At 36.9% G+C, this 16,386-nt stretch overlaps 1 protein-coding gene across 4 annotated transcripts in view; it reads left to right on the top strand.

Moving 5' to 3' along the window:
- Positions 1-16,386, top strand: part of DMD (dystrophin) — a 2,430,848-nt gene that overhangs the window by 235,283 nt on the left and 2,179,179 nt on the right. For all 4 annotated transcript variants that reach the window (XM_045298663.1, XM_045298661.1, XM_045298660.1 and 1 more), the window contains exon 2: positions 4,652-4,713. In XM_045298663.1, coding sequence (XP_045154598.1) covers positions 4,652-4,713 — 62 coding nt within the window. The remainder of the gene's footprint in view (positions 1-4,651; positions 4,714-16,386) is intronic.

The raw sequence follows: 16,386 nt of genomic DNA, 5'->3' as shown, positions 1-16,386 counted from the left end.
GCTATACTGCACCCTGACTGGCTCGTTTCCTTCCCGTGACACTTTGTGTCTCCACTCTGCACTCCCCTTATTCACAATAACATGATTTTCTTGTTCTGATGACGCCTGATACCTGATCCTTCTGACACCTCGTGATTGCACAGGCTGCTGTGCTTCTTCCATGTGGGCTGTTGCCTCTGAGCTAGATGGCCGCTTGCTTACCTTCAGGCCTTTAAGACCCCAGACGGTATATCTTTTGACAGCCGGGCACCATCAGCTTTCTTCTCAAGATCCTTTTTCTGATGTGCAACTGAGTAGATTCAAACCACCACCTTTTTTTGTTAGTAGTATGTGCTTGCTGTGCTTTGTGCTTTGTGCCTCCAGAAGTTGAAAATAAAGGCTCTGACATCATGATCATTTTTCAGTTGAATTGATATGTTCACCTTTTGTGCTTCTAACTATCCTATGACAGTCCTTATTAATAATTAATGTAATAATATTGTGAGTGACAGAGCTCCAGTCAATGTAAACAGACATGGAATTACATTCATATTGTCTGTATCTTGTCCATCACTACCACTTTGCTCTATTTTTAATTTTTTTATTCAGAGATTATTCTGTCTTTGGAATGTATACAATTTTTAAAATTATGTATGAGTTAATGGGAAAATATTTGTAAAATAGCCTTGTGAATAAAAGGGCATCCATAAATGCTAATCTGTTTTATACATATAATAAGTTATATTAGTGTCTTTCATATGAATGAAAATAAATATACTATAAACTCGTGGTATAGTGGTTATGCATTGGGCTGTGATCTGCATTGTTGGCTGTTTGAAACCATTAGCAGCTCTGAGGGAGAAAGAGCAGGCTTTCTACTCCTGTAAACAGTTACAGTCTTGAAAACCCATGGGGGTCACTATGAGTCAGCAGTGACTTGATGGCAGTGAATTATATACCAAGTAAAACAGGTAATTCATTGAGATTGAATGTTTTTTTCCTTAATAGCAATAGAGGTAATCAAGTGAGAACATCCAGTGAAGATGTTTATATAACAAAGTTCAACTTTTCTGCTATTTAGCAGAGGCAACACTCTGTGCACATAATTAAAACGAATAAAAATATTCCTTTACTAATGATTTTTCAGGGTGCCTTACTTATGAAATAGTTAAAGCACTTAGCTTTGAACTCAAAAAGGCCAATGGTTCAAACTCCCCAGCTGCTCTTTAGGAGAAAAATGTGGTAGGCCTGGACATCCTATGGAGCAGTTGTATTCTGTTATACTGGGATACTTTGAGCCAGAATCAATTCAATGGTGATGGGTTACAATTACCTTTAATACCGTAAAGCAGAGAGTTTTGAAAAATCACCAACATAAAATATGTTTACTGACCCAATCAGTATACTAGACAAAGAATAAAGAAAACATCAAAAGGGATGTCAGAATACACCTTGAAACTTACTCTTGATCATAGAGTAGCGTAAGCTCATGCTGTAAGACCTGAAGAGATTACTCAAGCCTTAACTTGCTATTTTGAAGGAGTATATGGGCAAATATTGACTGATGCTAGAATTATCAAAGGAAAATTGAAGGATTGGACAGTCGGGGTATGAAAGTTAGTTGTTCTATGTTAAACTATTTCAAGAGGTTGTCATATGATCAAGAACTGGTGGTACAGAAGTTAAAAATCCAAGCTGCACTGAAGGCATTATGCACAATAAGGCTCCAAGAAATGATGAAATGGAACACCAAATGAAATGTTTCAACAAATTGATAAAGCACTGTAAGCAATCAAGAGTGTAGGCCAAGAAATGTGGAAGACAGCTAGCTCTTCAACTGATTAACAGGATCCAAATATTTGTTCCCTTCAAAGAAAGGTGATTAATAGAATGTGGAAAATACAGAACAATAGCGTTAATATTACATGTAAATAACATTCTGCTGAAGATTATTTTTAATAAAAACAGTTGCAGCAGTACATGAACCGAGCTGCCAGACATTCAGGGCTGATTCAGAGGAGGACTTGGAAGGAAGTATGTCATTCATTGCTTACATTGGATGGATCTTGGATGAAAGCAAAGAATACCAGAAAGATGTTTGCTTGTGTTCTATGGGCTATGGAAAGACATACAACTGTGTGGATCATAACACGCTGTGGAATACATTGAGAAGAATGGGAATTCTAGAATACTTTATTATGCTCAAGCAGTACTTGTACATAAACCAAGAGGCAGTTGTTGGACCAGGACAAAGAGATAAAGGGTTTCAAACCAGGAAAGGTGTGTACCAGGGCTGTATCCTCTCATCATACTTACCCAATCTATATGCAAAGAAAATAATCACAAAAAGCTGGACTGCTTGAAGAAGATCATGGCATCAGGATTTCAGGATGGCTATTAGCAATGGTGGACGTGTGGATAAGAAAACCTTGCTTGCTGAAAACTACAGTACTTGAAGCACCAACCTTGAGGGTGGCAATCCAACACTTCCCTGACAGTGCCACTAGGACTCCTTATCAGGAAGGACCAGTCTCTGGAAAAGTAGATTTAGTGGAAAGAAAGATCATCAATTGACACAGTGGCAGCAACAATGGGTTGAAAAGTAATTACAGTTGTAAGGATACTGCCTGAATGGACCATGTTTAATTTTTTTACAAATTGGATTGCTATGACTGTGAACTGCCTAGAGGTACTTACCAACAATAACAATTAGTAAACAGATAATTAACTGGCTTTATTGAATTTGTTAACATGATTCCTGTTCCATATATTTTTTAGCATGATGTCACAGTAGTCTACAAAATGATATGGGAAATGGGAAGGAAGAGATAACTTTCACTGATGTAATAAGGGAGACTGGGGAGAAATATATATCTTACTTTTAAAATTTTCATCTTACCCAACACATGTGCATATGAAACTTTGAGCATGCAATGGTAGGCCTGCTTTCTCAGCACATCCAGAGACCAGAAACAGGAGTTGGTCAGAAAACTGGTTGCCATCAAGTCGATTCCAACTCTTAGTGACCCAGTAAATCTCAAACTAGAGATCTGGTGTTTCTTACTTGATTCAGTTGCCTGCTTTCCTTACTTTGTGAAGTGACTAAATGTTTGACAAAGGAGGGAAGGATAGAGATCTCCATATATAAGGAATGGATGTTTGGGGTGAAGTATAAACAAAGACTATCTTCTCTGGAAATGCATCCACAACAAAAATATACAACCTTCCATATTTATTTTGTTGTTAATCATGCTCTATATAGACTTGGCTAGCTATAGCCCAAACTGCTTTTTCCCCTACCTCAAAGCATCAGTGTGAGACAATCGTAGCACAAATGAGAAGGGCGAATTTTGTTATGTTAAATCAAAGTCTCTTATCTAAGAAAACAGTTTTAAATGGTTCAAGAACATTTATTTATAGATTAATAATGTGATTTAAAGATAAACTTACAGCAAGGATACATTTGTTAAGGGAATGTTATTCTTTATAATCTGTATCATTTGTTTGGAAGAGGAACAATTGAGATTTACGATTGAAAGTAATTTGAGGATAAATAAGGTTAGTTTTCCAGGGCATTTCAATATGACATTTTTTGACCAATGTAAATACAATATAAAACCTCTTGATTTTAAATCTCAAATAAACTCATTTATTAAACCCTCATTAATATGATTAAATTTACAGTAATACAAATACAGGCTTTGGGCTTTGTAAAAACAAAAACAAAACCCAGTCTCACTAAATTACGATCGATGATTTATTTGTTTATCAGATTTAATATTCATTTCCAGAAAAAACAAAAACTTTTTGAGAAGCATACATTCTGGCAAGATGATATTTAATATTTTTCAACCTTAACCACCATAGTATAAAAAGTTCCTGGGGAGTTGTTCTTTGAGTATTTATATTTAATCTCTGAAGAGTATAATTTGCATTTTTATTTGAAATCATCTGATTCTTAGATTAAAAGAGGTACTAGAAAGTTTAGTATTGTAAGATCTCCCTTCCCCTAAAACATTTGTATGTTAATTATTATACAAATATTATTAAATGTTTGCTTAGCTCAGAATGTAGGAGACAATGTGCGAGGTTCTGGGATGCAAAGATAAGTAAATTATTCTCTTGATCCCCAGGAAACCTCTCCTATAAAGGGAAAAGGCTATGACAGAGATTCCAGTGAACAACAGGAGATCTCACCAAGGAGAGAATCATTTCTACACAGATCAGGACCATAGGATCAGGAAGAACTGGGTTTAGTTTGGCAGAAGAAATGACAATCTTTTCTTTTAATTATCACAGAGTACCCTTTATTTATAGAGGGGTACATAATATCCTATTTATTCAGATGAGAATATTTTTCCATGATGCCTTTATAAATATTTGCATGACTGTATATTTGACCTATGAATTATTGTTTTAGATTGCATTTTAGTTTGTATGTGCCAAAACTAACATCATCTGTATGTATGCATTGTGATACGAGCTGTATGAGCCCCTAATAAAATGATTTAATAAAAAACCAACATCATCTATTTCCTTTCAATTATCAATCCATTTAATATGTGATAGATGAAATAACACTGAATCATATTAATTTAAAATTATTTAGATCATGAAATAAGAACCATGTTGCAAATTATTTCCTCATTATAAATATCCTTTTACCTTTCAGATGAAAGAGAAGATGTTCAAAAGAAAACATTCACAAAATGGATAAATGCACAATTTTCTAAGGTAGGACTATAAGTTTCCTTTTCTTTTGCTGTGTAATATAAGTAAGTGATGTTTTAAAATGGATTACGTACTTGTGTAAAATAAATGCCCATATTACTTTTATCATAGTGTAATTTTATATTATCTATTCATATCTGGGAATATTATTTTGACTTGAAAAAAATGTCTTTTGATTCTTCTTGGTAATATGAAATTCTTTAATGAAACCAATTATCAGAGGATTATAAGTATACTCTCCCCAAAAAGCAAGTAGTATGCATTGCATGTTAAAAGATATGATGGATATTTGTTTTTTTGAAAATGGTAATTCTTTATCCCTCTTGAAAACGAATATTGAAAGTACATGGGCTGCCAAAAGGACAAATTTATCTGTCTTGAAAGAAGTATGGTTAGATTGCTCTTCAGACATGTTATTAGGAGGGACCAGTTCCTGAAAAAGGGCATCATGCTTGGTAAAATAGTGTCAGCGAAAAAGAGGAAGACCCTCAATGGGATGTGCTCATAGAGTGGCTGCAACAATGAGCTGAAACATATAAGAATTGTGAATATGGCCTAGGATGAGACAATGTTGCTTGCTGTTGTACATGGGGTCACTATGAATCATAACTGACTCAATGACACCTAATAACAACAAGTTTGGAAACGATGGCAATTACTGGAAACCTAATTAATTCAATTCAAGTTGTATGTTGCTTGAGGTAGTTAGTTTATTGTGCCAACCTGGCCGATAAGCACATGTGGGGTTAATTGAAGGGCAGAGGGATAAATGGCTGTGAGCCTCACCTTTGTAGTTCTCGGGTCTCTTGCTTTCTGATGGCTGGACCAGGGTGCAGCTGCCTTAGCCAGTTCCCTGCTTCAGCTGGCAAGGCTCATTTCTGCAAGACATCCATGAGGAGAACTTGCATGCACCTACCCGATGCAGCCCTGGGTGCTGGAGCAGCCGTGTGGAGACCCCTGCCAGTGCTGAGATGCTTCCACATTCACTGATTCAGCTTTGCTCCTGCATTTGGTGTCATTGCGTCTGTTTTGTGAGTTGGAGGAAGACTTTGTGGATTGGTGTCAGACATATGGGTTAATATTGGACTTGTGGGCTTGGGCAGCACTGGGTTGGAATGTTTTCTTGAAGCACACTTAACCTTTATATAAAACTCTCTCTTATACATGCGTTTCTGTGGATTTATTTCTCTAAAGTACCCAGGCTAACACATTGCTACCAAAAGATAAATGTAACTGTCAAAAGGGCCATATTAACAAAAATAAATGTTGGAGAAGACACAAAATTAGACCAAGTTGAATCCTTGGTCTCCTAGAAAAATGACATAGTAATTTGAGAGATGATGGATAGTCACTGAATGACATATAACTGAATGGACTGTGGGTGGTCTCTGAGATAAATTGAATTAGTAAAGCTTGATGAAGAGAGACCTACTTACTGAATGTCCTTAAAGGAAGGAGCAACAAATAGCAAGATCCTGGAAATAGAGAAAATGGGTTCACTTTGAAGGCAAGAGTGGAACTCTTCTTTTTAGTCCCGGTGTTCTATTTTTCAGTACACTAAAGAGATACCGTAAGTGCGTTTTGGTCAATAGTCAGCTCATTAAATGTATTCTAAAGACAGGAAAAGAAGAAAGAATCCAAAGGGAGTAGAAGATGTTGAAGATGATTTCAAAAAGAGAGAAAATCAATGAAACAGTTTTAGTTTGTGTAGTAAATTAGACATGTACTTACCAAAAAAAAAACACCCCAAAACAAAGCCCAACAACAAAATAAATGAGCATGGTGAGTTTTATCAGTAAGTTGCACACATAAATACACAGTCTATAAATTAGAATGATAGTGAAATGTTTCCTGTCATTTTGTAATGGTCCAAGAGGAATATTTTGAGGCAAAAGCATGATGAAATGCATTCTTAAGCAGACGTGTGTGTTTGATTTTACCTATGAATCGCTAAAGAGTTCATACCATAATTTGATGGTACTTTGAGTCTTCATTGCCAAAATGTGTATGTCCACCACCCAAAAGATTGAACTCACTCCTATCAGTGTAATAGTATCATAAGATAGATTTAATTTATCATGTAATGTACTTTTCTCAATAATTCTTCATATTTTACCTGCTTGCTACCATGATGAGCATGATGGAAAGCAAATTAATACTAGATTTGTGAGCCAGAAATAGCATACTTCTTTACTTAGTTCTGTAGCATGAGTCATTAGGAAAATTCTTTATATCCAGACATGAATTCATCATAGAAAGATATGTATATGTCTTTATATTTAAAGGAGTTTTATATATTTGAAGATACATAAACATAAAATATTAACATTTTAATTATATAATATGTTTGAATTCAATGACTTATCGGATTACTTTTATATACTTTATCCACTGGGACTTTACCTCCTCTTCTCTTCTATTATTTTCTGAGCTATTATCTAGACATATTGATGACTGTTACCTTTAAGTTGTAATCATTGCGCTCTTAGGTCTATATTTTCATGACTCTATTCAAACAGGCATGACTTTTAATTCTGCAATGTAGTTTGTAACAAGAGCGTGATCCCTGTGTTTCTCTAAATTGCATTCTGTTCCTACTACAATACTATGTGTGGTGTCTGACCTTTATAGTCCTTGAACTGGAATGTTCTAGGACACCATCTGAAAACTGTAAAGGGAGAAAAGTAACGGCATCCACAGTAGCATGTCTTTCTCTCTCTTTGAGGAAGTTCGTCAAATTTCTTTGTGGTCTGACTGCTCATACATAACAATTTTTACCTCTATCCCCTGTTTACCCCAAAATTTACCTCTATCCCATGTTAAATTGGGATCATATATCTCAATCCCTTATATGAATCTAGCTTTTCAAAGAAAGAGATAAGATACTTACACACCTTTCCCTTTGTATGATCTCTAAATTCATATATAATTAAGAGATGCCTGATTTAAAAGAAGTTCTAAACCAGAGCTGTTCAGCCAAAGAAGAGCCAAAGCCACTATTGATAGAGGTTTTACTGACCACTGCTTTCCTGCCTTCCTGTTTTTCCCTGTTATTTGGAATCGGGAGAGAGTAGGTCCCTATTAAGAATTAAGAGCCCTAGTGTTGCAGTGGCTAAACACTCTGCTGCTTATTGAAAGTTTGGGGGTTCAAAATTACCAGCCACTTCATGGGGGGAAGAAAGATGTGGCAGTTGGCTTCCATAAAGATTACAGCTGTGGCAACCCTCCAGGGCAGTTCTAGTTTGTTCTACATGGTCACTTTGACTTGGAGTTGACTTGACGGTAATGAGGAGAGAGGAGGGACAAAAACGTTATGCCTCTGGATGGTAATGGGCAGCTTGGAGGAAGGAGTCTTTGGAAACACCTGCCTTATTTCGGAGAATTGTTAACAGAGGAAAGAAAATTGGTGGGGTAAACTCTAGAAATCTTCATTTCAGAAAGTTAGAATTGAGAAGTTTTTGCTTCTTCCAAAAAATGATATTAAGAGCTATATTTTTGTGCTTAATTGCCCCCAGAGACATTATGGTATCTGTACTCAAGTTGAACTCTAACAGTTTAGGTTGCTAGTTTGAGGTAAATAAAATAAATGAAGTGGGAATCAAAGAAACTGGACTCCAAAACCCTTGCTATACCCAAATCTATTGTCCCTATGATATGTTACATTTCTGGAGGGGTTCTTGTCACAACATTTCTGCGTATTATGGGAAAGGCAGAGAAGGCTTGGAAACATTTAAAACTTGAGATTAGAAGGTATGCCATGTTTTCAAAAGCAGCAAATATTGTAGCCGACCTTGTAATATTTGGTAATCCCAATAATCAATCATTAGATTATTATTGAAGAATAATTTATAATATCATAAATGTTCATATTTTATCATCTAGGCTTTTGTTAGTAAACTGATCTCTCTCTTAGCATAATCATCAGAACTGTGATTAGCTTATATTTATGAAGGTTGTTTTCTGTTTGCACAAATCATAAACCCACTGTTGTGTGTGTCAACAAACAAACAAACAAACAAAAAACCATGCTTGGCAAAAATGTAGGTTCCTTAACATCTAAACTTGATTTCTCAAGTGGTGTGTTTGTGTTTGGAGTAAAGATAATTATGCTAATTATTAATCCACTGAGAACCATTCTCTTGAATGCTTTCCTGAATCTAATCTTTGCAAAGTATCCAAGTAACAAAGGATTTTATTCAGTTAATGAAACTAAAATTGGATTGTGATTGGTCTCCCTGTTTTCAATGAAAGAGAATATAATGTAGTGTTTATCAAGGAGATTTTTCTTAGAAATAAATGTGCGCTTCTTTATCAATTCATTATTACTGAATTCTTGATAATTCTAGCTAGTTTTAGAAGATGCACATAAGAAAATTAGAATTGTTTGTTGCTATACCTATAGAGCAGACAGTGGTCGCAGTGAAAAGCACATTTAGTTGCAAATGCAAATCGTTATTGATTTGGATGTTCATTGCAAGCAAAACCCAGTTCTCCATACCTGAGAGCCAAATGCTTATTCATCTGATTTATTCTGTGTTACCCACTGCCATCCAGTTGACTCCCTCACAGCAGCCACAGATAAGGTGTCTGAGACTCTATCTTTATGAGAGCAAGTGGCCTTATCTTCTCCCATGGAGTGGCTGGTGACAACCCACAGCACCACCAGAGCTCCTTGTTGCCTTTCACACACAACCGCTTGTTTATGATTAGGGGGAAGAAAACATGATCTCCATAAATATCTTAGGATCTGACACAAATTCCCAGGAAACCAGATCATATTGGCTTTAGTGGCTCATTGGTAATCTGGTGCCATCCCATCAGAAACATATGGTTGTAAAATAACTTTTCAAACATCAACAACAATCTACTGAGTGCCAACTATGTGCCAGGCATAGCATCATGCACTAACAAAGGCACTTGAGGCATGCATTTTTCTCTTCAGAAAATTGTCATCTGAAAGAGGATACAGTTATATGAAAAATAACTAAAACAAACCATGCTGCTTGATTTGGTGAACGTGCTATAGAGCAGAAGAATGAATGGTTAATTGTTTGGAGAAAAGTTCTTTGAAAGCGGAGGTTGTCCCTGCAGAGACAGCTTGAATTGAGTTGAAGGCTGCCGGGAAAGGGTTTAGAACTGTGGAAAGTATTGAAATTTTGACCTGTTGATTGGGGAGTGGCCAAAGAAATTCCTCTGAGTAGAAATCAGAGGTTGGGAGAGGGAGTCTATTGCCATTCTTGAATGCATATGCTGTTGAGGGTCCTTGGACCATCAATAATATACTGACTTAATCATTTTATTCAGCTTCGGCTAGAGATTGTGAAGTTCTAAAGCCATAGGCAAAATAAAGTAATTAGAACCCCTACCACCTTCATACCTTTTGTTCAGATAAGATTGAAAATCAGAACCTTAGAGTTTACATTTAGATAATAGATATGATGAGAAAACAAAGGTTGGTTTCTCCTGGTGATCTAGTTGGTGGCTTTTCCACCCTCCTCTTAGCACAGGGCATCCGGATTATCTAGAAGTTTTATTGAAATATAGATTGATGGATGCCACATCCAGAGTTTCTGATTCCATAGGTTTGATTTTGCTGGTTTGAGAATTATACTTAAAAACGTATCATGCAATTTGATCTGTAGTAGGAAATGTTTGAGGAATTCCCAGGGTGGATGTTGATAAGTTCCCAAAGGAGATTAGCTTTCCTCTTTTACACTTGGGAATCACTGTATGTAATTGAACTTAATGTCTAATTTGTGGGAACCATGCTAAGTAATTTAATTCAGATAGTGTTAATCGATTCACAACCTAAAATAAGCTATTTTTAAATTATATATATTTTATATATTCTAATAGTTTTGTCATAATATAAGACAAAAATATGCAGCTATATGGTACAGGTGTGTGGTATATATACACATATATATTAAAATTTTACATATGGCTTAAGCTCCTTTTTATTATATATGTTATAATAGGAATTAAACTTATGTAATTGAGTTCAAAATTTGGGGTGAAAAAATCAAACATGCATTAATATTAATAATATAGTCATGTGCTCTTTTATTACAGCTATTTTATTAGGCTTACACTGACCTATGTCTCCCTTCACCCACTTTTGTGTTGTTCATCCCCCAGGGGCAGGGTTATATGTAGACCATTGTGATCGCTTCCTCCTTTCTCCCCCCACCTTTCCCTTACCCTCCTGGTATCGCTACTCTCATTATTGGTCCTGAGGGGTTTGTCTGTCCTGGATTCCCTGTGTCTCCAGCTCTTATCTGTACCAGTCTACATCCTCTGGTCTAGCCGGATTTGTAAGGTAGAATTGGGATCATGGTAATGGGGGAGGGGGAAGGAAATATTAAAGAACTAGAGGAAAGTTGTATGTTTCATTGGTGCTATACTGCACCCTGACTGGCTCTTCTCCTCCCCACGACACTTCTGTAAGTGGATGTCCAGTAGCCTGCAGATGGACTTTGGGTCTCCACTCCACACTCCGGTTCATTCACAATGATATAATTTTTTTGTTCTTTGATGCCTGATATCTGATATTATCAACACCTCGTGATCACACAGGCTGGTGTGCTTCTTCCATGTGGGCCTTGTTGCTTCTCAGCTTGATGGTCGCTTGTTTATCTTCAAGACTTTAAGACCCCGGATGTTATATCTTTTGATAGCCAGGCACCATCAGCTTACTTTGCAACATTTGCTTATGTACCCACTTTATCTTCAGTGATCGTGTCGGGAACATGAGCACCATGGAATGCTAACTTAATAGAATAAATTATTCTTGTGTGAGGAGTACTTGAGTAGAGGCCTAATGTCCATCTGCTACCTTAATACTAAACCTATAAATATATGTGCATAGATCTATTTCCCCATCGTCATATAAAAATATATTTACATATGTACATGCCTGTATTTAGATCTCTATAAATGCCCTTTGCCTCCTAGTTCTTTCATATATTTCCTTTTATTTTCTTCTTGTCCCACTATCATGTTCAGCTGTCATTTGGGTTTCAGTAATTCCTCTTGGTTACGTTGTCCTTGATCAAGCCGTAACAGGCCTCCTACACCCTCCTTGCCACCGATTTTAGACCACTTGTTGTTTTCTTGTCCCTGGGTTTGTTACCACCCACACCCTTTCCCTTACCTCCCCTGCTCCCATGTACCCCCAGAACCGTTGGTCCAGTTGTTTTCTCCTTCAGATTGGATACCCTGCTTATCTTATCTAGATGGACCTGCAGAGATAATAATATGCACTCACAAAAACACAAGACAGAGCAAAATAAAGGAACAAAAGAAAAGAAAACACGAACAAAAGTAACAATGGGGGGGGGGGCGGAGAGAAAAGCCATAAATAGTCCTAAATTGTTGAACTTTAGGAGTGTTTTCTGGTTGAGTCTGATGGGGTGCCACGCCCTGGCCCCAAAGTCTATTTTTGGTATTCCCTGGAGACTTCATTGCTCTGCTCCCCTTGCTGTTCTCTTGCACACCCTTAGTGATTCGCCTCAGTGGGGGGGGGGGTTAGCTTGGGCACAATTTCTGCACTGTGTCTCCAGTGTTGCCCCTGTAGCTCTATGGGTCAGTGATGCAAGTCTTGTCTCATAGTGGGGCCAGCCCTATGGTCCTTTCTGTGCATTGGCTGCACTATGCAGGAAAATCATCCTCAGGTCTTGGTGGTCCAGGATGTGCTCCACTCTCTCTTCCTCCCCCTTCATTTTCTCCTGTGTGCTCTGATCATACCTGTCCCTATCCCTGAGCTGTAGCTTCAGTGCTGTCTTCTGAAGTGAATTCTTCTTCAGGGATGGTTGGGGGTGCTGTCCATATAGTTGGGATTGGGGCTGGCCCCTCAGACCTCTCTAGTCAATTCATCCTTCATTCTTTTGCTTCTGCAGAAAAAATTATGCTCCACTTAATGTGTTATGTTTTATGCTTTATCAGGGTTCCTTGCTCTCCTTGAAATCTCCATCAAAATATGATTATGGTAGCCAGGACACAAAGAGTGAAGATCATGTCGGGCAATAATCTACGGATGCATGTTAGCTGAAGGATTCTTTATTGTAACACAGATTTGTAAAGGTTTTAGACCATAGGAGGCAGATTATAATTTTGACAGGTCTTTACTTAATTATGTTTAAATTTAAATGCTAATCTCAGTGTCTTTATTTTATACACAATGAGTTGCTGTTGTTGTTGTTAGAGTCCATCAGGTGGGTTCCCACTTGTGGCAATCCCATGCACAGGAGAAGAAAACACTGCTTTATTTCCCCTCATCCTCACAACTACTTATTTTGCATTAGCCTCATTATAATTTCAGTATGGTCACTTCTGGCTAGTGGTTACCGTATTGGACCATGTAGTTTTAAAGAGATATTTTAATGGCCAGTTTCAGAAGGAACTTAATCATTTTCACCAACATCCCATTGACCAGAACCCCTATCTAAGGCCCAATCTAACTGCAAATGAGGCTAGCAAATGGGCTCAGGATGAGGAAACAGTGTGGGGAACATTATTTTCTGGCACACTGGAGCTGTAAACTATTTTTCTTCTTTTCAATGAGAAATGTAGGCATGCTATTTTTTAAAGAAACTGAGAATGCAACCTTAATAGTTCATAGTGAAAGCGGGTTTCATGTATTTCTTTTAAATGTTCTTCAAATGTAGAGTTTCTCTTTCAATTCTGAGGGTATAAATAAAATTAAAGAAGAGCCTTCAAGAGAACATCAATCTAAACATTTAAATGTAATATATATCAGTATGTTGTCTGGAATCTTAGTTAAATTGCAAACAATTGGATCAGTTTGATAAAATACCTAGAATAGAGCAGAATGCATTGTTTCCAGGTGTATATAATGAGCAGCATTGGCTACACCATGTGGGTAATTGACGTAAAGGTAGAATTCCCTCAGCTGTGTATGATTGCTTTAATCACACTAAATCAGTGGTTCTCAACCTTTGGTTCGCGACCCCTTTTGGGGGTCATATGACCCTTTCATAGGGGTCACCCGATTCATAACAGTATCAAAATTATAGTTATGACGTAGCAACGAAATAATTTTATGGTTGGGGGTTCACTACAACATGAGGAACTGTTGGGCATTAGGGTCACAGCATTAGGAAGGTTGAGAACCACTGAACTAAAGGACTGGAGGTTTCAACCTGCTAGGGCTCTGCTCTACCCGCTAAAGATGTGGCGATCAGATTCTGTAAAGGCTGACAACTCTGGAAACCATATGAAGCAGTTCTACTCTGTCCTGTAGGGTTGATGCCATGGCAGCAGATTGGGATTGCATTCAATACCCTGCAGTAGTGAGTTTATATTAGAACAACAACAACAACACAACACAACAAAACCAAAAAACAACACAAAGTATATTTACTGATCTAATAAGTAAATAGATAATAACTTACTTTATTGAATTGGCAATATGATTCATACTCCCCAATTGTTTGCACATGATATCTAATTAGTTCAGAAAATGAAATGGGGAAAAGAAATGAAAGGAAACTTTAGTTCATGTTACAAGGGACAGTGGGGAACAAAACATCTTACTTTTGTCCCCCCTTACTCAACATGTCTGTATATGAAACTTTGAGCACCCAGCAGTAGAACTGCTTTATTATCGACTGAAGAGACCAGAGGCAAGAATTGGTCAGAAAAAATTTCCTCCACTGACTCAGTAGTTTTCTTTCTTTTGTGGTCATCAAGAAATAAATATGGAATCAATCTCAATCCGTTAAAAAGTATACATTTCCAGTCAAATCCAAAGAAAACATTTAGAAATGAGTGTTTCAGTAAAATTTTCCTGACCACTACCACCACCCAATGTATTTCTTTGATGTTATTTATTTATTTACTTTGGACCTGCCCCTATAAAGGCTTAGCCCAGTGGTTTTCAACCTTCCTAATGCCGTGACCCTTTAATACAGTTCCTCATGTTGTGGTGACCCCCCCAACCATAAAATTATTTTCCTTCCTACTTCATGACTGTAATTTTGCTACTGTTATGAATCCAGTGACCTCTCTGAAAGGGTCGTACGACCTCCAAAAGGGGTTGTGACCCAAAGGTTGAGAACCACTGGCTTAGACAAATGAAAGAACACTGAATTTCTAGTTCTTTGCTTTTATGTTCACTTTACTATGAGAACATGACAAAAAATGATTGGAAACATGAATAATGACTCTACTATTAACCATAAGGTATAGTCTGTATAGCAGAAAGATGAGGACAGGGTAGAACTGCCTCTCTGGGTTTCCAGCACTGTAACTCTTAATGGAAGTAGAAAGCCCCTTCTTTATCCCAAAGAGTGGCTGGTGGTTTCGAACAACTGACCTTGAGATTAGGAGCCCAGCTCATAACCACTATGCCACCAGTGTTCCACTCAATAGCAGTGAGTTTGGTTTGGTTTTTGCATATAGCATTTGAATGAATGAATACTTTGAACACCTCTTGTATGTCGACATATTAATTTATTTGACCATATGGAATAAAAAGTTAAAAGTTTCAACCTAGAAACTAAGAAATTTAAATAAAAGTAATATCTACCTAACTAGATGTAGCCCAGTAATATTTATCATATTTATAACATGGAAGAACATTGCTTTTCAAATATCACCAAAGTGCATACAATAAATAGAAAAGAGGAAAGTTCATATTAAGTAACTAGACAAATTTAAACTGTAACTTTAGTTCTTTATTTTTCTTTTTAAAATCAATTTATTGGGAGTTCTTACAATTCTTATCACAATCCATACATACATCGTGTCAAGCACCTGTATACATATGTTGCCATCATCGTTTACAAAACATTTTCTTTCTACTTGAACCCTTGGTATCAGCTCATTTCCCCCCTCCACCATCCTTCCTCCCTCATGAACCCTTGATAATTTACAAAACATTATTTTTTGCATGTCTTACAAGGACCGCTGTCTCCATTTACCCCATTTTCTGTTGTTTGTTCCCCTGGGAGGGGGTTATATATAGATCATTGTGATCGGTTCCCCATTTCTTTCCTTAGCTTCTCCTTGCCCTCCTGGTATCCTTACTCTCATTATTGGTCCTGAGGGATTTATCTGTCCTGGATTCCCTGTGTTTCCAGCCCTTATCTGTACCAGTTGTACTTTAGCTCTTAAATACTTCTTGTTGCTGCACCATATGATTAAAATTAGTAGAGACAATTGTAATTTTAGAAAAAGCTCCACGCCCCACCATTCTTCACAGATTCTAAAGGGAAGATTTCCATTTCCTCATGAAGTATTAATTCTCCAGAAATGGGTGCTGTTTACTCAGTAGATTTACTTTTTAAAGAAAAAACATAGCCTAGATTTGTATTCTTTTAACTATCAAAATAGTTCATTTAATATATTTTACAAGGTAATTAAAATGTAATACACAACTAGGTAATTAATTATTACATGTCACAAGAAAATATTAGCATTATTTACTTTGAAAAGGTTATACATTGTGTTTCACAGCTTTCTTTCAATTTAAGTTCTATGAAATAGGCAATGTAGGCAATGCTATTGCGGCTGTTATGCTGTTAGGTGTTATACAGTTGGTTTCCACTCATAAGAAAAGGGAAAGAAAAGGTCCCCACTGTCATTGATTCTAATCCAACTCAAAGATACCCTACCGTGCAGAGTAGAACTGGTCCCTACAGTTTCTGAGACTGT

This window comes from Echinops telfairi, unplaced genomic scaffold, assembly GCF_000313985.2.
Source record: "Echinops telfairi isolate 266 unplaced genomic scaffold, ASM31398v2 ScPeMD7_7436;HRSCAF=8474, whole genome shotgun sequence".
Lineage (NCBI taxonomy): Eukaryota > Metazoa > Chordata > Mammalia > Afrosoricida > Tenrecidae > Echinops > Echinops telfairi.
Note: the sequence above shows the minus strand (reverse complement) of the source record. Positions and strands in the feature narration are given on the sequence as shown.